This window comes from Colossoma macropomum, unplaced genomic scaffold (genome assembly GCF_904425465.1).
Source record: "Colossoma macropomum unplaced genomic scaffold, Colossoma_macropomum, whole genome shotgun sequence".
In the NCBI taxonomy this organism is placed as follows: domain Eukaryota; kingdom Metazoa; phylum Chordata; class Actinopteri; order Characiformes; family Serrasalmidae; genus Colossoma; species Colossoma macropomum.
Genome location: NW_023494803.1, coordinates 15,664,617 through 15,690,996, shown reverse-complemented (window position 1 = coordinate 15,690,996; position 26,380 = coordinate 15,664,617). Strand labels below are relative to the sequence as shown.

Here is a 26,380-nt window from a genome sequence, read left to right as displayed (position 1 = left end):
AAGAGGTGTATTTGATTCACACCAATACTTTAGAAGGCCTCTGAACTTGCTGTGGTACAAGAAGCCACACTGTTTGATATTGTTCTCACCTTGCACATACGAGCCACTGGAATACTGCTGAAAGTCCTCAGCATGTTGGCCTTTACGCCAGGAGGTGGCTCAAACACAAAGATGCGTCCAGCACGCAGCAGGTTCACTGGGACCTGTCCAATACAGAAAGAAACTGCTGAAACCCTCTGGAGCAAGTCTGATTAGAGAAGTATAAATCAGCACAAAGTCTGTCATTTGAAATGAGCATTTCCCATTTCAGAACTGGAGACACAGTTGACAATCAGGATAGAAACATTATGGTAAGGGTATATAAGGGTACGCTGATAAGCATATACAACATAACGTCTAGTGTACACATCATGAACAATCAAATTCAATGAATCAATGGAATGGTGCTACAGTATAACAGCCATGTTGAGTGTGATGTCATCCTCAGAGCATGGCTAACCTTGGGGTTGATTTCCATGGTGAGAAACAGGCGGAAACTGGCATGAGGTTGCATGGAATGCAGCTTCTTCTCCAGTTGCATGAGCCAACCAGGAGCCAGGTGCACGTTCTCCAACATCACCCACCTCGGAGATGCAAAAAGACCAGCTTAGGAGAAAGCTCAAAACCAGGAGCTCTCAACTTTAGCAAGAAACATTAGGAAAACAACTTGGAATACAAGAGGGGTATAGATTCCCCAAGGAGGCTTTGCCTACCTGCCAGATTTCACTGCAGTGTTAATGTCTCTGTCTGCCTTGTTGAAGCCCTCAGCAGAACCTGCGGAGTAGAAGGTGAGTTAACTGATGGCTCATTATATCTCAAGACTACATTTATGAGGTGGTAAGGTTTCTTACCAATGGAGATGGAAGTGATGTGTTTGTTCTGCTCGGCCGCCAGGTCTCGGACCAGGCCACTGGCGTCATAGCCAGGCACAGAGCACATCAGCACAGGAGTTCCTGGCTTGACCTGCGAAAGGTTTGTTCAGTTCAAGGTTCAAGGATCATTACAGGAGAATTAAATCATGTATTGTAAACACCTGAATGTATAGGAGACCAGAAATTGTAGGAGGTTATCATAGGCCTAGCTGATAAACAACTACTATCAAAATTTTCCCCAGAAAACGATGAACCCCCCCCCCACCCCACTATTGATAATGGGTGTTTCAGGTATTTCTGATAAAATGACTGATTCTTTTTCTCAACCCAGTGTGAATTTGATCTTATTATTACTGCATAACCCAACACACCTAAATATCAACATTGCCAATATAGAATGATACGGCCATAAACGATCATAAATTTTTTTACTTATTGCTCACTCCCAAGTTAACCAAAATATGAGAGGGTCTACCTCACTGTCCACAATACTGGCCAGGTCCAGGGGCTGTTCAATAATGGACATGAAGGTGTCTCCCAAGACCTTGGACACGAAGATGTTTGACATGGCCAATAGACGATCTGGTCTGAATGCCTGGATCAACAGTATCTGGTGCACAGCCTGGCCAATGGGAGCTGGGGGAGAGGAAAAAAAAAAAGTTTTGAAATGGGGGGGAAAAAACAAAAACAAAACAAAACAAAAAAACAAAAAAAAAAAGTCAAGTCAAAATTATATGCACAACCACTAGGACATTTATCTGAAATGTGTTTAGAAAGTTTAAAATTGCAACGACAACTCACTTGTTGTCTTGTCCTCTGCCCACAGGTATGGCACAGACAACTCAGGGGAATTGCTCTCAAGCCACATGAAGAACTGCTGGAACACACAAATGACAGAATTTACATCCTGGCCTTCTGACACAAAAAAACCTTAGTGGATGAGCTGAGGTTGTGTTTCTATCCATCATTCGTCTTTGCATTCTGTCTCACCTCATCAGCCTGTACTTTAGTCACCAGGTCTTTGAAAGCAGGTAGGCGGCTGAGACGGACCATGGCCTCGCTTTGCTCCGTTGTCAGGCCCTTCACCTTTGGTACAGCAGTGCCCGTCAGGACAATCTCCTTTCCACGCAGGAAGTGCTGGAACTCTGAGTCATACGATGGTTCACTGGAAAAGCCAAGGAGTGCAGGGAACAGAATTCAATGGAACGTAATTTTCTTTGGGCTCCGAAGTTACTTTACAATAACATACTCCTCAGCTCAATCTTGGACAAAAGCAAGAAAAAAACAGCTGAACAGAAATACCATCTTTTGGAAAGCTATCTAATGTGCAACGCTGTGGTTACCTGTTTATGCCTTTCAGCTTGATTCTTGCCAACAGCATGGCAAAAGTGATGTGGTCCTGGTGAAGCATACCTCGAGCCACTCTATTAAACGCAACCTTTGGAAAAGTAACACATGCAACACAAAGTAAAATTGAGACAAACACTGACTATGTGAGTTGTTTTTCAAAATTTTCTATTTATAGTATTTAGTATTTAAATTACTTGCCTAGATGCTTCAATTACCCTTGTCTTACAGGTCATGAAGCTGAACAGAGTTTTACCTGGAACAAGTCCTTGGTGATAAGTGACAAACGCTGAGTGTGGTCATTCACGTTCTTCAGGCTGGCATTCTCATACAGCACAGTGTGGTAGATGTCCAGGAAGAAGTGCAAGGAGTACTGATACAAGAAGTGCATCTGTATAAGGCAAAGAGAAACAATTATTAACCTTGACTGTGAATATCATGATGCCTATGGAAAGTGGTGTTTAAATTATTGGAATAAAGGATTACATGGGGAGTGGGATAATGTAATTTTTACTGGTGTTTCTCAGTAATTTTAGTCTCATCCGAACGTGCCATGTCAGTCTTTACGACTGTGCTCTCCTGCTTCATAAAATATTTCTAAGCCTTTAACCTTCTGTAAACCGAACTGTTGAAATAACCCCAGGTTATATTAATTCTGTGCAAATCACCATGTCAGTAAAAATGCAATCATATCCTGTGAAAAAAAGTTTAAGTAAGGAGGCAATAGAAGAAGCATATACTTGTATTGTCTGTGGATAACATTAAGTCGATATGCACTGTCCTACCTCGATGGTACAACTCAGAACAGTGCAACTTACAAGGAAGAAAAGTTGGATTTTATATTGATTGTTGGCTGCGAAATCCCAAGCTAGTGATACCGTTAGTGACACCATGCATTCAATTAAGACAGCAAGACAGATGTTAGGTTAAACAGAATAACGGCTTAAACACTTTTACATGTTTTCTGCTCGTTTCCAGAGTAAAGTGCATAAATCGAGTAACCACTTCCATATGTCCTTTATACTATGCAAATAGGTTATAAACATTTGACATTCTGTGGTAAATCGGCATTACCTCACCTCACCTCTCCATGGAATTAATGGTTACACACAAAACTCCTACCTAACCGTGACCAACAAAAAGCTGACAAACGCTGAGCTACTATTAGCATACATCAGCTCTACATGACTTCAATACTACACTTTGCTGAACGGAGTATTACAGTCAGACCTGGTTAAGAGCTTCCATGGTGAAGTAAATGCTGCTGCAGGCAGTGGACAGGGACAGATACTGCTGGGAAACAGTTTCCACTTCCTGCATGACAATGTCCGTCTCTTCCACTTTCCTGGTCACCTCTGCTGCCTCCTTCTTCAGGTTCTCCAGGGTGGTGATAATAGTGTCATCATCCAGGATGCGACCTTTGACCTCGTTCAGGGCCTGTAAGAGGGATTTCTCCAACTGGCGCAAACGCAGCTGGAACTCACCTGAAAAAGACAAGCGTTTGAAACATTGACCTTCTCTTACCTTTAAGAACTTATACCTCTTCTCCCAAAAGATTTCAAGAAAGACGTAATGATTAAAATCAAATTGTCCTACTTTTTCTTTTGATTTTTAAACACGTAATCTTTATTCTACAACTACAGTAATACTTATTGTAATGGTACAGTGCTTTAAAATGTATTAATATAAACTGCTTTTTAGTAACAAACAGCATGTTTATAAAAATAAAATAAATTTTTAACACTTGCAGGTAACACTAGTTCCCCAAAATACTACAATCTTCTCTCCATTTACTTCTGTTGTCCCTTTGTTTTTGTGAACTTTTAAGCGGTTTCTTTAGCCTAAGGATCTGTTTCTTTAAAAAAATTTCAACCAAAGACACTTCTGGTTATGACTTGTTCCAGCAGGAAAAGAAAACGTTTGTGCATAACACAAATTGGCAGCTTCTAGTTTACATGTATAACTAGCAACATGACTATTTCTTTCACATATGACTAAATCCATTCATGTTTCTCACCCTGCAGCTTGAGAAGATCTGAACGCTTTTCATCCACGTCCGGACGCTCGGCCTTCAGCACCTCGTTGAGGCACTGACTTTGCAGACTGCTCCTGGTTACCGTGAAATTCACGAAAGTCACACGCGAGCACAGGTCTGGTGGGAACTCCACCTGTTAAATTGGAAAATCCATGTGTTAGAAATTTTTAATCAGCTACTCAGAAAGCTGAACAATAAGGCATGAAGATGGTAAACAAAGCACACTTACTGTTGGGTCTCGAGTGGAAAGGAAGATGACAAAGGAAGGCGACAAGTCAATATCCTGGTCTCCAAGGGTGATAAGGACTCGTCCGCCAGTTCTGCGCACCTCTCGGTTGAGCACAGGGTTCAGGATAGGGTCGTAGCTCTCCACGTCCTGGGGTAGGGGAAAAGAAAAAGCTGTGCTGCACTTTCTGATTTTCTCACTTAAGAGCCCTTCTGGCAATAAATTGTATAATTTGACCAGCTAAGAATAAATTCGTGAAGTATATGGGGGCACCTAGCTTTTTAAAATGAACAAACAAGCTCAGCAAATGTTCTCTCTGTTCATTTGACTTGAAATATTACATACCAAAACTATTATCAGACCATTTTTGCAAAATCTGCAATACTGAAGAAACAAAAACACTATGTTGGATGTAATGTCCTACTTAATGGATTTTACAGTATTTGTTGTGGTGTCAGCACTCGAATATAACAGGTGTTTAAATCAGTTGTGGGGGCAAGAGAGTCAACATGCGCTTTTAACAAAAAAACAAAACTGTCAAATAGTTATTTCATATTAGGGAAGACAACATGAAGTGGCATGCTGCAAATACACAGTGAATTATTAAATTGTTTCTTCAGGTTAACAAAACCTTTATATGTTAGAACTGAAAAGGAACAGTGAATAAATCACAAGTTGACAGGCTTCTCATTAGTTTTAGCTTTTGCCTGATCTGTTAACTTCTTGTTCTAAACATTCATGAAGATCCAAGCTTTGCAAGCATGTGTGGTTCTTGCAGACTGACTGCATACCTGCACCAGCAGAGGGTTGCCAAATCTTAGTGCACTTTCCAAGTTTTTCCTGAAGGCATCGTCCAAGAAGCTAGTACGAGTGATCTTGCGATCCTTATATTCATTCATTATGAACTCTGTGGCCTGACCAGAGGGATCAATGATCAAGGGATACCTAGAAAATAAAGGTGAAAAAAATAAACATGTACTTGGTTAATGTTATTATGCAAGTCAGAAATACTCCTGGCCTGCCTGGACTACATGCACAGCATTTTGCACAATATTTGCTGCCACTGACCTGTTGAACCTCTTGAGCATGATTGCATTCTCAGTGCAGAGGTCATCAGCAGGCAGCGAGTTGGCCTGCCAGCGCAGCCTCTCATCAGCATTGGACAAGTATTCTGTCCGGGCAATGTCTGTGCGGAACTGGTGAAGACAACGAATGTCATAAATTATGACAGGGAAAGCTCAACACGGTTATGACAGAAAAGAGCAAAACTGATAATCTGGGACTGCTTGCAAAATGTCAGTTTTGAATTATGGGTAAAGGATAAATGAACAGCAAATGTTACAGAAGGCACACCTGAATGTTGGCCTGCTGGAGATGGTGTGACCAGGTAGTGAAAAGGTTCTGTCTCATTTGCTGGTCAAAGTAGCCAGCGTAGGCAATAAAGGCAGCGGACAGCAGGCAGTCGCCAGCAATGGTAGACATCTGGTTTTTGAAGGTCTCACTGGTCTTCTCCCAGCGCTCCCGCTCAGCAGATAAGCTCTTCAGCAGGGCTGTGCTGCGGTTCACCTGACATTAAATGGGGTGTGGAAATGCGCTAAAGGTAAGTAACAATAACTACAACTGACAAAGTTAAGGATGTTCAAATTCAAATCTTTTACGGCTGTCTTGCCCCACTGCACTCTATTTACGCCACAGATATTGTCCACAACTTGTGGCATTGAGGCACGTTATTAGAAGCAACAAGCAGATTTAAACGTTCCTGTGGGGAACACTGCATGAGAGTGGAGTGGCAACAATTTTTACTTCCTGCTCATAGCGTTCAATAATTTGGTAATGAAACTGGGAGAAAATGGCACGCAAAACAAAGAAACAAGGAAACAGAAGAGCAGTAACTGAAGCACCATACCTTAGCCTCTACAGCAGCGAGGTCAGCCTTGATGGCCTGAGCCTCTGAGATCAACACTGCGTACTCTTCCTTATAGCGGGCAATGCTGGCCTCTAGGTCACGGATCATCTGTTCCACCTCTTCAGCCTTGTGTTTATTATCCTTGGCATCATCCTCAAGCTTCTGCAGCTCGTTCCTCAGAGGCTCCACACGCTTCAACATATCTGCGTAGTTCAGCTGTTCAGCACACACATGAAAGAAGAGCATTTCAATGTCTTCACATTTCTACAACTATGTACACAAAAACGTCATATTTTGTTCATAATCATGATTCCCCTAGTATATGTTGGAACACGTTCAACCTGTTCTGTTTTGCATTAATTAATTGCTATCGCTGGTTTTCTTAGTTAACAAAAGGACAAGGTGGAAACACCACGTTTTGCATCTTATCACCACCTACTAAGGAGTACAACACTGTACTTCAACAAAACCATCTTTAAAAATATTTCAGATAGCAGAAACGTTTGTTTCTTTAAGGACCTAGAAGCTCTGTGATTAAAGTCCATTGTGACTAGATGCAAGAAGACTAGAGCTAGATACTGCTGCTCCAGTGTTTTAATAAATTGTCCTAGCCATAATGCAGTCCTACTGAGCATGTGCATATGATTAGTACAGCATAGTAACTTGTTTACATTTTTTTTCTTTTAGTTTTACATAGGGAGCTCCCTATGAATATGCATTACAGTAAAACTTTGACAAGGTAGCACAATTCATCAGAACACTTGCCGACTCCCTTCTGCCCCAACACCATTAGATCAATGATTGTATCTGTACTGGACTTAGTATCTGAATTTAGTGCATTATTACATTTGAAAATAGATGAAAGGGATGAAGTATTGACCTGTGCAATGGCCCATTTAACCATAGGCCCACAGGCCAGTGAGGCCCTGTTGACCTGCTCGTAGTTGTAACTGGGGTTGGAGATGTAGTTCTTCTTCATCTTCTCACGGATAGCATCACTGAGGGCCAGTAAACATAATGGTTATTACAATGAAGGTTACAGTATCTGGATGAAATATTAACTATTGGGTAGGACATTTAAGGAATTTAAGGGTGAGAACAATGGGGAGGGGGTTTAAAGGGAATTTCCCAGCTTTGTTTTATTTTACGTTTATTATTTGGGAAACAATAATTGATATAAAAAAGAAAATGATGGCATTAATTTAAAAAAAAGTAATAAAAATTATGGATTCAATTAATGGAGCATGTATGAGCCAATTAGGGCTATTGTTTATAGCTGCCTTGATGCATACAGCCTATGCTTGTGCACTGCCCAAAATAAGACCAAAATGTGCTGAAGGCAATATTTTTACTGAGTGTTATAATTACTGAAAAGTAGAAGTTGAATATGAATAGACAATACCTCATGTCCTCAGAGACAAAGTTGACTATGCTGGAGATGAAATTGTCTCTGATAATAACTTGTCTGATCTTTTTCCAGTCATTAGTCTCCTCCCCAAGCAGGAGGCAGATAGATTCTAATGCCAGTTTAACTGCAGCAGGCGGGTTGGCCATGGCACGCACTTCAACAAGATGCTGCTTCTTTATAGAGCTGACAGCTGGGGAGGGAATGGAGGAATGGGGAAGGGGATGGAGGGAGAAGGGAATGGAGAAGGGGAAGGCAGGTTTTAGGATCATGCGGGACTAATGGGTGTGAGGGAGCGGGAGCAAAACAGCCATAGTGTACGAGAGAGGAGGCTGCGCTCATTGCCTTCACATTGGGTGCTTTCACATCCAGCTGACGAGATTCAATTGGCATCTCTGTATTACAATAAATCTACCTTAGACCTTTTAGAAGCCTTAAACTAGAAGAATAGTTTGGTAAAAATAAACTAAACTAAACTACTTAGTGTCAAAAACAGTCTGAGTTTGAAGCAATGATACGGATTTAGTCATGCAGTTTGAGCTGGACAAGCTGTCCGTGAAACAGCAACCCTCTCGCAAACTCTACGGTCTGTTGCTCCACGCAGCATGCTTTGTTCACCTGATCTCTTCAGCAGAAAAGTTAACGATAGTAGGGATGAAGTTCTCGCGCATTATGATGGACCGAATCTGCTTCCAATCGGTGGTGCTCTCGCCCAGCAGCAGGCAGATGGACTCCAGAGCCAGCTTCACCGCCGCCGGTGGGTTGGCCATGGACCGCACCTCCACCAAGTGCTGCTTCTTAATGGACTTAACAGCTAAAGACCACCAGGAGAGGCACAGTAGAGCAAGAGGATGCAGAGGAGTAAGCAAGTGGTGAAAAAAAGAGGAAGAGCGCAAGAGTCAGCATAGAAAACAGAGGACCACTGGAAACCACTCTTGAACACAGCAGAAAAAAGCAGAAGACCGGTGAAAAGCTAATGGCCAAATAGATGAAGTGCTACAACAGGAAGACATCGAGTACAGCAGCATACCTAGGAGGTCTTAAGAGAGAGAGCTGTAACTGCAAGACAGTAATATTTGATTCTTGTTTAAAAAACGGTCTCAGATTTGTCTAAAGTGTAAATAAGAAGCAATTACATTTACAAAACAGAGACAAAGTAAGAAAGAGAAGGGCCAGTCATACCATTCTGAGCCTCAATGACAGCAGGCTCCACCTGGTCCAGATCTTGCTTCACACTCAGTTGTTTTTCTTTGATGACTTCTTGCTGCTTGTAGACGGCTTCCTGAATCTCCTGACTCATCACCTGCAAACAACAAGCCCACTTGCAGGTTACAATATTATATCAAACTCTACAAAAAATCAAGAACCTAAAGTTAAGCAAGCCATCAAAGTTTTGCCTTCTTCTTTTCGGCCTCCTGTTGATCTTTGACCATCTTCTTTAGCTTGTCGTTGGCAGCTGCATTCTTCACCTCCAGTTCCTGGCTCTTTATCCTCAGATCTCTGCGCAGCTCCTCAACCTAATAAAAAGCACAGGTATTAATGTCCTCACCTCTAGAGCTCTGAGTGCAAAGTAACACTGAAAAATGGCATCATAGACAATGCATCATGGTCAGGTAGCTTTAAATAAGATGTAAAACAATTGTCCAAGTTTGGTGTGAACAGAAGGGAAAAATGATTAGCATTGCGAGTCTGCAAGGGGTTACCTGATCCACGGTCTCTTTGATCTTGCGCAGCCCAACATTAAGGTGCATCTGCTGCTCCTCCAGCTCACTGCGTTTCTCATTAAACAAGTTGGCATAATGGTTGATAAAGTCAAGGTAGTGACGCGGGGTGATGGCCATGGTTCGGCCGCCACGCTTCGCCAGACGGTTGTTAGCCTAAAGAAATGTGGAACAAAAAAAGTAAAAAGAAACCTCAATATAACCAACCATAATTTCAGCAAGCATTGCATTTAAGTCATGTTCAAGGAATGGTACAGCAAAAAATCTAATGTAAACCATTTCCTCTTACTCGATTTAAGGTCAATTAGACAAGTCTGGTGTCTAAGTGTTAGGCCAAATTCCAAGTCCCCTCTGTGTGCATTTACATTATACAGGCAAACAGATGCAACAGCTGTTCTGATTTTTTATTTACAATTTTTGCCTTTTCTATGTATAAATAAATGTTAACCTTTTTTTCAGCTGAAGATACTTGTAAAAAAAAAAGAAAAAAAGGTGAGATACCTGTTGTCTTAAATAGCTGCCCTCAGTGTTCAGCTACACAGTGAAGTTTTGTTCATTTTTATAATTCAATGCAAGTCATAATGTGTCCTAAAAGATGACTTAAGTGAAAAGCATTTATTTATGTAAAAGATCTGGGTGACTCGATTTCTAGCCAACAACGTTAGCTTTGTAGATCCAGTGCTAAACTAAATTCGGACAGTGAACATTTCTTGGCTGATTAACTACACAAGGGGTAAGTGGAAAACTGCTTAAATATAATTTTTCCAAACCACTCCTTTAAAACATTAATGAGAAAAGATTATTCCAATTCAAACCTGGTGTAGGGTCTGGTGAACAAACACACAACCATTGACAATAGCTTCGCGGTGGGTAGGAGGTTGGGGCAATTTGTCGTAAACAATGGGCATGTAGTCTGGGACTTTGTAATTGGGCTTTTCCAGGTCCATCTTGCTGGTAAACTCTTTGCCCACTTGGTAGAGGGCCTCAGTGGACCAATCTCCAAACCAGTTCAGCACACACCTAATGAAGTAAGAGATATACAATGATTAGTACCACAGAATTAACAAATATACTTTATGGTGTGTGAACCTTTGGGCACTTAAATAGCATTATAACTTATTTGCATAAATAAATAAATAAATAAATAAATAAATAAAAACTGCTTCAGATCAGCCATGTCATTTTAACATCTTTACCAACACCACATAAAACCCTTGCAGTGAAATATGACAAAGAACCTGTTGAACAGAGCGGGAGAGGTGGCAGCCCGGTCTTTCAGACCCTCTGAAGAGGGGTTCATGGTAAAGACCACGTGCAAGTTCCTGATCACTTGACTGGTGAACCACTTGTACAGTTCCTCATGAGTGTCCAGCATCAGACCTTCCTTCTGGGCCCCTTCCTTACACTGGGTCATCAGTGTGGCATATTCATCACCCTCAAACAGACCAGGCACCTGCACAAACAAAAACGTTTAGGACCAATCATATAAAAATTATTTTAGGATGCTTTTTAACACCTGGCCAGGTGAAAATTAGCCTTTTTTGACTAACTCTGATTCATTTACAGTTCTGTTGATATTGTTTATTAAAACCCTGTCCCTCACAAATAAACTGGTAAGTAAATAAAAGACTTCAATTTCAAAGCAAGAAATGAAAGAATTGAGAAATAAAATCTATTTTGTCCCCACCTAGCTATTCTCCTAAGCCTCTTTTCTTTACCTCTCCGTTGGCCAACAACGTGTTCATGCGCTCCAAGAACCCAGAGTCGAGCACATTTGACTCGTCCATGATGAATGCAATCTTCTCATTTTTGCATCCAGACCTACGAAGGACAGTTCGCAGGTCCTCATCAAAGTCTTCCCCTGTGTATTTCCTGTGGACCTGTGGAAGTATTGTCAGTCATTGTTCATTTTTAATGATTCTGGGGTACTAATTATTGTGCGTTTCCCATTTCATTAGGTGTGTGCAGAACTGATTTGGAGATTGGTCCACTAAATATTTTCAAAACTGCAATACCAACTGAAATGCAAAACAGATTTTTGAATAGTCCACACGCTATCCTTGCGTAAAGCTGACATGCAAGTGCATTTTATTGTATCTTTGCTTAGGCCAACCTTGATCTGATAGACACTTAGGCCATTCATCCAGGCTACAAAACGTGACAGTGTGGTCTTTCCTGCACCACTGACACCGATCAGGAGAAGATGACCCTGTGGTTGACGAAAGATTCTGGAAAGACATAAAATCAACCAATATTAAGGCCTTAAACCTCTTGTGAGCCTAAATAATACCTATTAGGAAATTTATGGGATGGCAAGTGAAGTCCTCACCTGTCAATTCTCAGCACATGATCTAGGACCTCGTTGAAGAGCACCAGAGGAACGTCCAGCTCCTCCTCATAGAAAACCTTCAGACGGGCCTTAACATAATCACGCAGCTCTTCCTGCTCCACTGGGATGTAGTCCTGCATTTAATACAGCAAGATATCAATACAAACTTATCCTAACACAAATCAAAGATGTGAGACTATGATATCTGGGAGTTACAGTGCCCTGTCTCCAGTTTGTGATTCCTTAGACCCACCTTGGACAACCAGTTGCTATAAAGGATGGGGCGGTTGAGGGCCTTCTCTCGGTCAATGTTGGGGAAGTGCTTCAGTGCCACATTGTCAATGTTCTCATCAGTCCACCGTCTCTCTTCATCCTCCACCAGGCTGTTTTTTAGTTAAGGAAACTTCAAGGATTTCCATATTTAGCACCAATACATTGCCAGATTACACTGATTGTGAGTATCATGCCAGCCTCTCAGCTATTGGAATTTTAAAAGCAGAACATCAAACAGGTGACATCTCTTGACTCACCGGTCCTGGAACAGGCGCAAAGCCTCATGGGCCCAGATGCGGATTAGTCCTTCAACAGGTAGGGTCTCCAGAGGCCTCAGCGCCTCAAAGATACCCCTCACCCAGCGAGTCATCTCTCTCGGGGAGTAGATATAGTGAGGCTGGGTGTCCTGGGTGAATCGCTCCTGTAGTAATACAGAAAAAGCTTGGTGAAAATGAGGAAAATTTAAAACCTTATCGTATGTATGTATCATATACTATTTGTCCAGACAAAGTTTCCAGACATGCCCGTTAATTTGGGGATTCAGCTTTTCCATTGCTGAAACAGGTGTTCCAGGTGCACATTAAAAAGCCATGTAATTTCGATAGAACACCATGCATGATGCCAAGCACCGTGTACAGGGGTGTGAAGTCCTCTGTCATTAGAATGTAAAGCAGCAGAATCACACTGAGGATTTGAGCACCAAACATCTTTTTAATGAGTTGGAGCATATTTGAGTCCCAGACCAACATCGGTGCTGGACCTCAATTGTGCTTTTATGGATGAATGAAATCAGATCTCTGCAGCAGTGTTCCCAAATCTAGTGCAACGCTTCCTAAAAGAGTAGAGGAAGCTAGCTAGTGCAAAGTCAGGACTAACTCCCTATTTATACTCTTGACTTCAGACATAGCAAGCAGGTGTCTGGAAACTTTTGGCCAAGCCAAGACACTTTCATGTGAATCCATCTTATATCCAACCTGAGACATTGTGTAGAACTCCACCATGGCAGCAGTGAGAGGATCTGCATACGTGCGCAATGAAGGAATGAGTCGGAGCATGGCCCTATTGAAAGTGCCATAGATCTGTGTGAGGGAGGCAGGGCCTGGGTAGTCCACATACACCACCGGGACATGACGCAAGAATCTGGAATACATGCATACCAACATTAGAGGAACAGCAGAGTAACACAAACATCCAGCTGGTATTTCAGTGGTTTGAGTGGTCACCTTCCCAAGCCTTGTTAATAATATGTTAACTTCAAGTATTTCAAATAGGTCACCTTTGGGACCACTAAGCAGAGGAAGAAAAACCAGTCTCTACAAAATTAGAGCTCAAATAAGAAGTGAACCTGTGAGAGAGGGGCTTTCTGCCAGGGTCTGTAGGAGGGTTACAGGCACCCACAAACTGGATTCTCTCCAGTTTCACCCAAGTCTGATCAGAAGTGCGGTAGAATCCTCCATGTTCCACCATCTACATAGAAAACGTTGAAAGAAAAAGAAGTCAAAGAAACTCTGCTGCCCTACAGCCACATGCTTGTGGTATGTTTAAACCAACAGCTAGATCCCATACCTGTCTAATGAAGGAGATGACTCTCTGTGTCCCATATTTGTCCATATCTGGCAGATTGATCTCATCACAGAACAGCACCAACCACTTGCCCAGCTGCACAGGGGCCAACACCACACCATTAGGTGTGCGGCGGTACTCACAGTAATGATCAAAGGTCTTCAGCAGCAGCTCTGGTGTGGTGGCACTGGAGAAGTTCAAACCTACAACCTGTGGCAAGACAAATGTATGAAAACATGCTTGTCAAATGCACCAAGAAAGTACAGTGACATACATTCAGGTTTATCAGGATTAATACAACTAATATTCTGCTTCACTCTGTATTCAGAGACACTGCATTCAAACACTTGGGCCTGTCACAATCATATGGTCAAATAATTGTGATAAACCATTTGTCTTTTCTTGTTCGTTTATGACGATTAAATACAAGCATGAAGTGGCCAAAATGGCTGATTAGCTGCCTTACTTGCTAGCTATGTGTAGTAGATAACACAGGTTGTACTGCTGAATCAACCCTGAACATGTATTCAAATAGTTACAATAACATAGAACTGACTAATTCTGCCAGCACACATACTAAAGAATCAGCTCTGTTGCAAACAAAAACAAACATAACTCAACTCAACAGTGCCCTCTAAATGTTAGAGCACCAAGTTAGAAGTCAGAACCTTCTGTTTTCATAATTCCCATGATGTATCAATGAATGCACTTAATGCTTTCTTTTTACATTTACTTGCCCCTACCCAGCACTACCAACTCTCATTCTGTTTGTTGCAGCATAACATAACTGAAATCTAATGAGTGGAAAATGCTTGGAGACAGCTAAAATAACTGATCTCCAATAATTGTGACAAGCTTACATACTCTTTGATAATCTCTGCCTTACATAACTTGAGACATGCATTTGTATTTACACATTTGTTAAGGGACTGCAGACATTGTTACACTTGTTGTACTGACCTCCATGTCCGGAAGGGCGCGGAGGGCACTGAAGAGGGTCATAGTTTTACCAGAGCCTGGAGGGCCACACAGAACCAGAGGCTTGTGCTCAGCCAGCCAAGTGTAAAGCAGAGCTTCGTGCCGCACCGTGTCCAGAGTGGGCACCACCACGTCAGGAGCAGCCACTTTGTGAGTCTCCACTTCAATCTGGGGCACCTTACCCTGCCAGGACTGCCACTCACCTGTGATGCACACCTGCAGGAATAAAATATTGATAGAACAGTAAAATTTCTTATTTTACATAAAGGACACATAATTAGTTTGCTGAATGCCCATCAAGGATGTGCATGGACAAGTCTTGTTAACACTGAAACAAAATGGTGATGCATATCACTATCAGCAGATAAATGTGATATTAGCATTGAACAAATGCTAGATTGAACAGATTTTTAATTCAGATGTTTAATTCAAATGGATGTTTCTACGTGCATCACTTTTCTACATTTGTAACCCTGTTGCAAATGTTGCATTTCTCAGTATTTCTGCAGTACTTAGTACTCAGTAATATCTTGTGTCAGCATCAACACTGATGGACAAGAACGCAAAAAAAAGGCACCAGAATTCCAAAATTAGAATTCCAATACTAGAATGATCTGTACAAAGGCACCAGTATTCCAATTTCAGTGCATCCTTAATGTAAAGAATGTCTTCACCTCATAATCGATAATTGGCACATTAGGCGCGGATGGAAGAGGCACAGTGGTGATGCGGCGGATGTACTCTCCAAGCTCCGCCCTCATCTTCAGCTTGCCGTCACCAGAGAAGGACCACAGCACGGCGTAAATCAGGTATTTCTGTATGAAGTTAAAAGAGGGGAACATTTCAGTACAGCACTCCGGAAAGAGTATGATGGCACAGCTAGGACCCTAGTTACACCTACGTCACAGCAATTGGGCTAACCAATGCTTCTGAAACTCCCAATGGTCCACCTTTCCTGTGTTAGAAGTTGGGATCAAGCAAAAATGTGGACAGCCGAGGAGGCCCTGAGAACTTGTTTCAGAACCACTGATTTAAATAGATGAAACTTTCCTAGAAAAACATTCATATTTTGTTGCAGAGACACAAGCCAAAAAGAAGCATGGTGTTCACTATGAATCACTAACCAGCCGAACATCATGTTAGCCTGATTTATATACTCCCACCTGTATATACTTCTCCAGCTGTTCGATGGGCATGGGGAAGTCTGGATGGTTGTTGTTGTAGAGGGCGATATTGCGGCAGGCCTGGTGCAGCATGGAGAAGAGGGAGCCCAGGCAACGCATGCGTGTGAAGTCCATGATGTGCTCCATCTTGGATGCGTGCTCGAGGGCCTTGATAACAAGTCCAGTGGAGGTAAAGTAGGGCTGCAGAATGGCTGATACATCCCTCTGGATCTAGATTGCCAAAAGACGACAAGTAATATGATGGTCTAAGATTTCATTTTCATGTACACTTAACATTGAGTGGGATGGCTTGACATCTACTTTCCAGCTACTTCTACCACATCAAATACTCTACAAATAGCAAACTAGAAAACCGTGTTCGTCTTCACACAGCAAATAGTTAGAAAGCACATCTATTATTAACCTAAATCAGGCCCAAGGTCAGTGATTCAGCAGTATCTGTTGTAGTCCCAAAGTTAACATGTTAATAACCAAAATTAACACCAGCAGTTTTATACAAGGTCAATAATACATTAACATCAGTAATGTCATTAACTTAGCAGTGGAGGACACATTCAGGAGACTATGCTGGACAGTGCTCATGGAGGAACTATGAATGCAAGAACAACTAGGAGCAAACGAATAAAGGCGACAACCAAGTGGAAAGCCTCAGTTCCCCTCGAAACAAAAAAGGTAAAGAAGCAACATGAGAGCGAGCAGGCAACAGTCATGGAAGGATTGAAACCATTGACTTAAAATCGTTGAATCACATCTGCTCCTCACAAATACAGCGCTGTGTTACAACGCACAAACAGTCATATTTTAGTATAAGGGCATTCACAAGCAACAAAAGTGAAACAGAAGTGGGTTCATGCTAGTTACAACACTGATTTAAACAAAAGTAAACTGAGGATCCTGCATATGTGGCATTGGAGAGTGGAAGAACACTAGCTTCCCAGGCTAGCTGTTTTTAGCAGCTGACTAACTTGAAGCAGCGCTCTGTCACTCGCACAGCACAGCAAATTGATGTTACTGTAGATCAAACAAGGAAAAAAAAAGCACCGATTTCAGTTTAAACATACCTAAAAGGAAGACAATGTTTGTCTAGCGCAAGGGAATCACACTGCAGTTAATGCTTTACACAGCGAGCGGTTCTTTCACCCCACAAACTACTATGATAGAACAGAGAAATCCAAATGTCTGCTAGCTTGTGTTTGAATACTGTGATCCATCACTGAGGTACCGAGCCAGCTAACGTTTGCTGTTCGTACTAAGCTGATGTTGAGAAACTAAACAGTTTAGCACTTGTAACCAGCCTAGCAATCGTCACATGACTGCTAAAAACAATGTTTTCTTTTTATATTAAGAATATTATTATATGAATATAGCAGCCATGCTGTGGCAGCTAGTAAAAACAACTGACCTTTTCCCCACGATACCATGACAGATTTGTCAAATGTTCTACTGTTTGGCAAGTGTTTCTCATGTTCTGACCATAAAGGATAGTTTAAAACGACAACCACTCAGGAGCAAAAATCAGCCTTTACACTTGAAAGAAATAACGATTTGACATTTATTGTGAGAATTATCAATATCGACTGATATGAATTTTTTTTATCGTGATAACATTTTTGGCCATATCGCCCAGCCCTAACGTGAACCCTGCATTCACACAATGAAAATAAGATTACTGAATTATTGAAGGTAACAGTTACATTGTGATGAAGCTTATTTAGTCCAAATGTATAACAATTTTTTTATTTGAACCATTTAACAGCCTGAATCTGCTGCCAAAGAGCCCAGTCCAGTTGAAGAAATGTTCATATACCTGCAGCATGGGGGAAGCAGCCTCCTCTCCCTCATCCTCAGTGCCCTTGCGCATGCGCAGCGCCTCATCCTCACCCTCATCCAATGGGATGCTGCGCAGGCGGAAAAGGAAGTTGTTGAAGATCATGTCAGTACTGAGGACATCCTCGCTGAACCACACCATACCACAGCGGGACACAGTGGCCAGCGTGGCATACTTCAGGTCCTGCACCTCAAACATAACACGCACCTGGGCAAACAAACAAACAAACAAGGCTCCAGCTGAAACATCACTACTCAAACAACGAAGGCTCCAGCTACAACATCACAAGTTTTACATTTACAGTATTGGTCAAAATCAGTAGCTATTACACATGGGGTGCCTTTGAAAGAGATAGTTTGGGGGGGGGAAAAAAAAAAGATAATGGTTTTTGGGTGCCCTAGGAAATAGCTACACTTCTAGGGGTCCATATGGTTAGTATTTCAGTGAAACTATTTGTCAGGATAGTGATTTTTTTTTAATAGAGAAAAAATAAATAAATAAAAAAAATAAATAAATGTAGAGTAGTAAAAGAGAACTCTGCATACATTGGGTGGCAGGCTCAGACGTTCTCCATTGGGAAGGGTCAGCAGCTTGTTGTCATCCAGCACAGAGTTCAGGTTCTCTACCCACTCTGGATCTACATCACCATCGAAGATGATCCATTGCCTCTTCTGCAGTTCTCCACGGACATTATCAATGATTCTGAAATAACAAAATCATCAGTATTTAACATCAGCATACCTATTAATCAGTGTACAAACTAAATTAAACGAACTAAATTCAAGAACTCACTTTCTGAGCACGTGAGTGAAGAGCCCGTCAGTCCACTCGCGGGTGTTGGGGTCCAGAGTTCCGTATAGGTGGTCCTTGCTGATGGCTTTGGGGTCAATGATATGCGCCACTCCCTCCACCCCCTCCAATCTCTCCAGGGCTTTGAGCAGCACGCGCCAGGCCATGGTCTTTCCGCTGCCCGATGGGCCCACCATCATCAGGCCGTGGTTGATCTGGGTGATCTGATACAGTTGAAGGACCTGGGAATAGAAGATAGAAAGACATGAATTCTGAGAAAGATCAGCTTAAAGTTTGAGTGAGTAAATTTTATACATAAAATTTTACTAGAACTTCTACCACAAAAATATACTAAAGTAAAATATACCGAAAGCAATGAAACAGATTATTTGCTAAAAAATGTTAGGTTAACAACTTCAGACTAAACACCAAGTCACCAAACTGACTAAACTAGACTAGACTCCACAAGACACAAGGGCAAGCACACTAACAATATTGTCTTTAGAGATAGGAAGAAAAATTAAACCAAGTGCATACTATACAAGATTGCACAGAAAAAGAAAATATATTATGAAAAACAAATAATTCTGATTGTCCTGGTATTACCTTCTCCACCCACATGCTGCCGACATCATCACCATCTCCATAGGTAAGGTACATCTCAGCGCAGACCTTCTTGAGCTCCTCCCTCAGAGCAGTCATTTCCCCACGCATGTACTGCACCCCAGGGAAGACATCTGACAGCAGGCTGAAGAGCAGTGGGATGTCCTCCGCCACCAGCTTAGGCACCATGGTCTCACACACACTCTGGATGAGAATCTGGCCAAAAGAGAGGGAAAGACTAGAGTTAAGGCACTGACAATTAGCATGCCTTCAAACACAGAGCAAGTAAGGATAAAGCCACAAGCTTTCTATGCAACAGAGGTCACTTATTGGAATATGCGCTACAATGTCTAAATAACTTGTAGGTCAACTGAACTGATTTTTTTTTTTTTTCAATTTCTGCATAAATGGTTAAGTTCTAAACAAAGGCATTCAGAGTGGTTTGATGTGAGAGACCTGCAGAGTCAGAATGGTTCACAGCAGTGATGATAGGAACCAAAGGTCTTTAAGTGTTTAATGATTAAAATAGGGCTGCACAAGTCCTGTCCTGGCAGGCCAGTGACCAGCACAGTTTGGAGTTTTCCCTGGGTTTGAGTAGGTAAATCACTAAACTGTACTGGACACTGGCCCTCCAGGACTGGAGTTGTGCACACTTGCTCTAAAAGCTCCCTCACAGAAAGTTATTACATGAAAATGGTTCCAAATGTACTGTCTGATGCCTGAGACACCGTTTTAGTTTTTGGCCCAAAACTTATTTTGAAAACGCATTCACAGTGGAGAAGCATATGCAAGGTGTTAAGTCCTCAAACAATTTTTTTTCCCTGATTATCACTATTACTACTATTAACATTATAAAATAATAACAATAAATACTAAATATGCACTGTGGACTTTTCTGACCTAATGTAAAGAATTCAGAGCCTGTAGGCATCACACTAAATGATTTTACAACCACTGAATTACTATATTTTGAAGTATTTTGAAAATGTAGAATTCCCCTTTAAAGCTCATTTGTGCCTTCCAGGTCATAAGATTTTAAGTAGACCGGTCTAAATTTCCCTGTTACCTCCTGCTCAGGAAGGTTCTCTGCGATCTCATTCTCATCCACATCCTCGCCGCGCTCGCCCTTTTCTCGTTTGATCTTCTGGATCCTCTCTCTCTTTACATTTCCAGCACTGATGAGCACACTCTTCAGCGCCCGCAGACCAAAGTCATAGTGAGACTGAGAGGAGAGCTGCTCGTCACAGAGCCTGACCAAAAAAACAAAACAAAACAAAACAAAATATTTAGTCCAGCACTCAAGCTCATCAACTAACATGTATTCTAATGGTAAGCCTAACCTCTAAAAGTAAATACCTTTGGCTCTGAAATATCTACAAAATTATTTTTAGCAGGCTAAAAAGACTGCTTAGAGAATGACTGACAAGTAAATAAATATTAACTGCATTCTAGATAATTAAAATTTTCTGTATCAAATACAGTACTTCAAAGCTCAATTCAGAACTAAATCTTGCAATGCTGCAAAAGAGCACCACAGTACTTGAAAAAGGGGACGATCTTCTTGGCAAGGGTCTCAGCGGTGCGGAAGCCCTGCGAGTACAGCATAACCTGGGCAATGAGCTGGCGGTCAGGTTTGGTCATGGCCAGGCTGCGGAACAGCTTCTTCAGGTTATCAGGCAGGTTGGAGCGGCCAGCATAGCCAGGGTTCATGGTGATGAAGATGGCCATTTCAGGGCTCACCTTCACCTGTTTGTTCAGCAGTTCAGTGGTTACCGGGGTGCCTGTAATTCAATAAATAAACAAGAAAACAATTGCTATGATGAGGTACTAAAAGGAAAAAGCATACAATTTTGTTTCCACTGAAATGATCTGAACTGCAAGAAAGTTTGTACTCCATTATTTTTTTTAGTTTTATACAACAAAATAAAATCTTAATGTTTCTGTTACATACTGCGGTCTCGGTTGGGGTTGCTATGCTCCCTCAGGGCCACCTGAATGTACTGAACCTGCTGGGAGACAGCCGACAACATCCTCTCTTCAAGTCGGTTAAACTCGTCAAAGCAGCCCCAAGCACCCACCTGACACAGGCCAACAAAGATGCGGCCCATTGCCTGACAAGAAAAGCAATACAGATTGATTGTTATTTGGTGTTCAATTAAAAAAATATTCTTTGCACCACTAAAATATTACAGGTGGAAGATGACATTCACACAAGCATTTTCAAATTTCTGTGCCAGTCACTGATCTCCTTTGGCTCTCTTCAGGAAAACTTAACTTTCAGTTACTCTAAGTCTCAGACAGGTTCTGTGCTTATGTGGATTTAGTACAATCTGGAGAGCTAATTTGACTGGCTATCTGATGCTGAGGATTGCAGAGGGTCATTTTAGCAAGAGCAGAGAAAACACCTGGAAGTCAAAGGTTTCGTCACAGTTGAAGACCAGGACGAAACGCCCAAGCTGGTGGCCAAGGGCTTTGACTGATTCAGTCTTTCCAGTTCCAGCAGGGCCTAGTAAACAGCAGAAAAAAAAAAATGTCTAAAGTACATCCAGAAATTATCCATTCAATATGATTAGTAGGAATTTATTTACTGGCAGACCATACCGTAACAGCTCCAACAATACTGCAGGATCAACCTGCACCTAATTATTTCCAAGCATGGCCCTATCCCACTTAAGTTAACCCACAGAGAAAGGGAATTTAGATTCACCAAAGGGAGATCCTCCCAAACGGGCCTCCAGAGCCTGGGTCATGGTGAGGTAACACCGGTCTGTGAGTGGGGTCTGTACCAGCTTCTCCTGCACACCAAGGTACTCAAAGCCATAGTTGAACTTTGCGTTGGCCATCTGAATGGACAGTTGCTGTAGTACATCGGTCTGCTTTGGGTCGAAGTAGAAGCGCATCTGGCTCAGCCATTCGAAAGACTTGGGGTTGTCGATTTTGTTCTTGATGAGGGTCCTGGTCACGTCCCTCTGGTGGACGAGCTCTGTGATCTAAACACAGAAAATAAAACACAGAAAGAAGAATTTTAAGGAAAAAAGGCAAACCCAGTTAGAAAATTTCCAGTAGGCAGACTCCTGTCTGATGCCATAAAGTAAAGGATTTTCCCAGCAGCTAGCCAAAAAAATAAATAAATAAAATTGATGGGCACTTGGCATTGCATTCAATGCACATTTTCAGATAGCGAAGTCATGTACATGCATCAAAGGTGCATTATAAATAGTAATTATAAAACGCCCAACATCCTCACCAGATGCTCCAGCTTTTTCCTGCGGATAGGAGGCTGTTCCATCAGCACAGTGTCAGCCAGCAGGTTCAGTGTGGCCTCAACATTAGCCAACACAGCCTGCATTGGAGCCATGTTGTCTCCACCTGCGATGGTAGTCAGAGCGGACTCCACGTTCTCAGACCAGTCAATCTGAGTGGACAGAACCACCAACTGTGCCTGAGGGTGAGATGAAGAGAGCAAATCATTTTTCATTGCCCTGGACATACTTTCAAACTGAGGTTATGGTAACTCATTCGATTCACCTCAGTACCTGATATCTGTCGATCCAGTTGATATAGGTGCCAAGGTCAATGCCAGTGCCCTTGTTAAAGGCTCCTACTTCAGTGACTGCCTCAGCAAGCAATTTGGCCAAAGTGACCCGCATCTCTTTCTCCACCAGGGTCAGCCACTCGTTGATCTTTGGGTGTTCCGTGATGGACACAGGAGTCTTAAAGATGACCTAGAAAGCACCATACCAGTCGTTTAAAAAAAATAAAAATAAATAAAATAAAAAAAATAATATTAATAAAAAAACAAAAAAAAAAAAAAACACAACAACAGTGCAGGTTAATGTCTGTGAAGATGCCTTTGATTTCTCTTTACCTGCAAAAGTGACTGACTCTAAAAATCAAACAGGTCACAATGACAAGTTTTGTTGCTTTCGCCCACTTTTACCTCTTCTCCCTCACGAGATGAGATGCCCAGGACTTCGGTGTTGTCTTCGTTCAGGAGGATGCTGGCCACCCCAGCAAACATTTTCTTGAAGTGCTTCTGCAGTTTAGCCACATTCTTGCTGTTGCCAATGATCTCAAGCAAGTCTTCATCACCAACAAAGTAGAACCTGAAGATAGCCAATCTTGTCAGACACTTTGAATCTAAGGGCCTCTAGCATAAACAAAACTGAAGGTCACCTAACCTGGGGAAGGATGAGCGCTCTCTCTCTAGATATTCTCCCAAAGCCTTCTGGATCTTTCCCAGGAGGTCTGCCAGCCTCTCTAGCGACCTTTGAACTCCCTGGATGTTCAGGACGTCCATGACAAGAGGAGACTTGGTCACCTTCTTCATGAGAGCCAGGAACTCTGTGCTGATGCTGCAAAATAGGCAGCACACATGTTCTGTTCAGATGCTATTTATAATTTCCATGTCAAATAGCATGATAATCTAGAGGTAATCCATGCAAATAATTTTAAAAACTGAATACAATGACTTCTATTCATATTTCGTTTACTGTGTTACACTAAATCCAGTTTAACGGGACTTATTTTGCACTCTGTATGACGAAACATAGTTGCTCAGTGTTCTACAAGCAGTGGTGGACAGTAACAAAGTAAATGTAATTTGTTACTGTACTTAAGTAGTTTTCTCCTGTATCTTTACTTTACTGAAGTATTTCCATTTCAGGCAACTTTTTATTTTCACTCCACTACATTTCAAAGTCAAATATCTTACTTTTTATTCCACTACATTATGCAAAACCTGTCGTTCCTTTTGGCTTACATGTGTATAAAAACGCAACATAAGCGATAAGCGGGCACACCAAACGGTACAGCGCGCACTTTGTTTCAAGCTTGTTTTCACCTGTTGGACATATCTACCTAGTGCAAGCATACGGTTCAAAGTCAGTGCAGCAGCGTAAAATTTGGAGAATGCCTATGACAACATAAATGATGGAACTAACTTAACTTTGTGTAAATAGACCACAATATAGAAATATGTTAATATAAGCTAATTGGTTGAGAAGCGTTCTAACTGTGCTGATATTTCACCATAACATCACAGGTTTTTCACATACACTATTGCTCTGCTAAGACGGCGTTGCTAAGCAACAAGTTTGACAGATGTAGGAGACTCAAGCCATTTGAACGTTTTTACTTCTTACTTTGCGCACAAACAGAAAATGGATACTTTTAAGATTACATTTGACCTACAGCCAATTTGGTCAGACTCTGAAGACGAGACTAGACTAAATTCTGAAACTGTGATTACCACTGAGCGAGCTTTTCAGTCAGCAGCTGTGACTGAAGAACACCTAAACAATCTGGAACACTCGAGGTTGTGTTATCGCGTATAACATCACAGCGGTGACCACATCATTGCCAGAAAGAACAATGTTATTTCGCAATAAAACACTCCCTCTCGTGTTCTATTGCTTAAAAATGGCATTGCTAGCAATGTTCACCTCTGGAAGCGCTGTGTCTCCACAGGAAGTAGATGTTTGATGTCCGCACTGCCAGTGAAAATGCCTTCTAAGTAGACCCAGCGCCTCTGCACGTCTATCCAGACGTCAAACAAAGCCATGATGCGGTTCAACTTGTCCTCCCAGCTCAGGGCATCCTCTTCAAAGACCTTCCAAAACCACAGGGATTTAAGGCAACTTGTACTTTATTCTTTTTACCTTCAACAGTAAGAGGAAATCTGCTCTAAAAATACACGCCAAATGATACATTTTCCAAAAGCTCACCTTATAGTATGGAGATAGCTTCATGGCAGACACGCTGTTGATATGTTCCTTGACTTTGTTGAAGAGATCATCCCACCCTCGGATGAGACGACACTTGTTCTGATAGTTGACCAAGTCAAGCTCATACGAGTTCCAGACTTCTCGAATCTGCAAGGTACAATAAAGAAATGTACTGAATTACAAGAAAGAATTAATTTCTGAAGAAAAACTTCTGAACCTTTCTCTACATTTACAAAAAAAAGTAAACTTGAGACCTGTTTGAGGAACTCTTCAAGGGCCATCTCTCCTTGAGCCACCAGTAGCACATCCTTCACCACCATCTCATTCTTCTGCAGGTCTACATCCCAGATCTGTCCCAGTGTTAGCTCTGATAGCACCCAGTTCACATGCAGGCGCTTCATCAGCTGCTTCCAGTGTCGGTCCTTCAGAGCCTCTGACTTTAGTTCAATCACCAGCATATTTACCTGTGTATTCAAAAAACAAAACATGTACAACAGAGCTGCAACATGGTATTTTTCTTTTTTTTTTTTACAAAGTTTTTACATATTACACATTCCAATTCATTTAACATAAGTAGAAGGTAGATGCTAACCTTCAAGTATCCTTTGAGCAGCCTTTGTACATATTCATAGGAGGCATACTGCCGCAGACGTGCAGGGAAGTTCTTTAGTTGATTCAGGAGAGCATCCAAACTTTGGCGCAGCTACAACGATAAATTAAAAACATTAATCTGCATGAAGAGCCTCACGCTACTGACTTAAAGCGAGACAGCAAACATTACCCCATCTTACCTTGCGCGGCTGTACTGACACCCAAGGCTGTTCCTTCATCTGATCAATCTGCTCCCAGACCTTCGATAGCTCAGACCACACACCCTTCAGATCCTGCAACTCCTCTAATGCAACCTGCAGAACCAAGAAAAAAAAAGAAAGGGGCAGTAGTATGTATGGGAACAACAGAAGTTTCTCAATGTCTCTTGCACATCACAGAGCCTACAGGAGTTAGCAAAGCAGCATGAGACTTAAAAGATCATACCTGTACTCTCTCCTCACTGCCACTCAGAAGGCCAGTGTCTGTTAACTCTAGAGCTTCCTTAGCCTTGGCGCACTTCTCTCTGTCATCCTTCAGCCGCCCAAATTTTCCTTCATAGATGGTGAGGGACTGCAAGGCTTCTTCTGGGCGAAGGTTTCCCTAAATGCAAGAGAAAAACCAAGCTCAATTTAAAAAAGCTACTAAAAAGTGTTAGATGAAGGCTGAACATGCACTTAGATAATCTCCACAAAACATAGACTGAACCTACAGCTACTGGTTTGGTCTTCTCCCAGTCTGTGAGTAGATCTGAGGTGCGGTTCTCTACAGCACGGTCCTCCTGAACAATCTTCATCTGCAGGTTTGCCACTTGCTGCTGGATAGCGGTATCCTTGCGTTTCATGATATCACTAAAGGCCCCCCACTCCCCTTCTATGTTGTCAATGTACAGCCAAGATGGAGGGAACTGGAAACGCTGTTTCTCCAGAAGACGCTGGCCATTACGGAAGAGCTAAAGAGCACAACAC

General features: G+C 41.9%; 1 protein-coding gene across 3 annotated transcripts in view; it reads right to left on the bottom strand.

The window, feature by feature from the left end:
- dync1h1 (dynein, cytoplasmic 1, heavy chain 1) overlaps nt 1-26,380 on the bottom strand; it is a 38,426-nt gene that overhangs the window by 5,090 nt on the left and 6,956 nt on the right. The window contains exons 16-69 of one of the 3 annotated variants that reach the window (XM_036592596.1): nt 26,125-26,364; nt 25,860-26,015; nt 25,616-25,729; nt 25,417-25,527; nt 25,079-25,288; nt 24,825-24,971; nt 24,543-24,709; nt 23,280-23,453; nt 23,039-23,204; nt 22,635-22,823; nt 22,346-22,540; nt 21,806-22,088; nt 21,504-21,604; nt 21,050-21,209; nt 20,639-20,879; nt 20,165-20,348; nt 19,102-19,314; nt 18,499-18,737; nt 18,252-18,408; nt 17,686-17,913; nt 15,858-16,088; nt 15,369-15,509; nt 14,677-14,910; nt 13,720-13,926; nt 13,499-13,620; nt 13,128-13,293; nt 12,411-12,574; nt 12,134-12,263; nt 11,881-12,014; nt 11,665-11,779; nt 11,270-11,431; nt 10,790-11,004; nt 10,367-10,571; nt 9,534-9,707; nt 9,228-9,347; nt 9,013-9,133; nt 7,828-8,023; nt 7,306-7,423; nt 6,426-6,641; nt 5,873-6,085; nt 5,588-5,715; nt 5,311-5,464; nt 4,523-4,669; nt 4,276-4,426; nt 3,489-3,742; nt 2,515-2,649; nt 2,255-2,349; nt 1,902-2,076; nt 1,713-1,788; nt 1,387-1,547; nt 891-1,002; nt 753-813; nt 500-623; nt 90-203 (exon numbers count right to left, since the gene is read on the bottom strand). In XM_036592596.1, coding sequence (XP_036448489.1) covers nt 90-203; nt 500-623; nt 753-813; nt 891-1,002; nt 1,387-1,547; nt 1,713-1,788; nt 1,902-2,076; nt 2,255-2,349; nt 2,515-2,649; nt 3,489-3,742; nt 4,276-4,426; nt 4,523-4,669; nt 5,311-5,464; nt 5,588-5,715; nt 5,873-6,085; nt 6,426-6,641; nt 7,306-7,423; nt 7,828-8,023; nt 9,013-9,133; nt 9,228-9,347; nt 9,534-9,707; nt 10,367-10,571; nt 10,790-11,004; nt 11,270-11,431; nt 11,665-11,779; nt 11,881-12,014; nt 12,134-12,263; nt 12,411-12,574; nt 13,128-13,293; nt 13,499-13,620; nt 13,720-13,926; nt 14,677-14,910; nt 15,369-15,509; nt 15,858-16,088; nt 17,686-17,913; nt 18,252-18,408; nt 18,499-18,737; nt 19,102-19,314; nt 20,165-20,348; nt 20,639-20,879; nt 21,050-21,209; nt 21,504-21,604; nt 21,806-22,088; nt 22,346-22,540; nt 22,635-22,823; nt 23,039-23,204; nt 23,280-23,453; nt 24,543-24,709; nt 24,825-24,971; nt 25,079-25,288; nt 25,417-25,527; nt 25,616-25,729; nt 25,860-26,015; nt 26,125-26,364 — 8,946 coding nt within the window. Of the gene's footprint in view, nt 1-89; nt 204-499; nt 624-752; nt 814-890; nt 1,003-1,386; nt 1,548-1,712; nt 1,789-1,901; nt 2,077-2,254; nt 2,350-2,514; nt 2,650-3,488; nt 3,743-4,275; nt 4,427-4,522; nt 4,670-5,310; nt 5,465-5,587; nt 5,716-5,872; nt 6,086-6,425; nt 6,642-7,305; nt 7,424-7,827; nt 8,024-8,448; nt 8,645-9,012; nt 9,134-9,227; nt 9,348-9,533; nt 9,708-10,366; nt 10,572-10,789; nt 11,005-11,269; nt 11,432-11,664; nt 11,780-11,880; nt 12,015-12,133; nt 12,264-12,410; nt 12,575-13,127; nt 13,294-13,498; nt 13,621-13,719; nt 13,927-14,676; nt 14,911-15,368; nt 15,510-15,857; nt 16,089-17,685; nt 17,914-18,251; nt 18,409-18,498; nt 18,738-19,101; nt 19,315-20,164; nt 20,349-20,638; nt 20,880-21,049; nt 21,210-21,503; nt 21,605-21,805; nt 22,089-22,345; nt 22,541-22,634; nt 22,824-23,038; nt 23,205-23,279; nt 23,454-24,542; nt 24,710-24,824; nt 24,972-25,078; nt 25,289-25,416; nt 25,528-25,615; nt 25,730-25,859; nt 26,016-26,124; nt 26,365-26,380 lie in introns of all 3 variants that reach the window. The other 2 variants (XM_036592598.1, XM_036592597.1) reach the window with 2 other exon arrangements.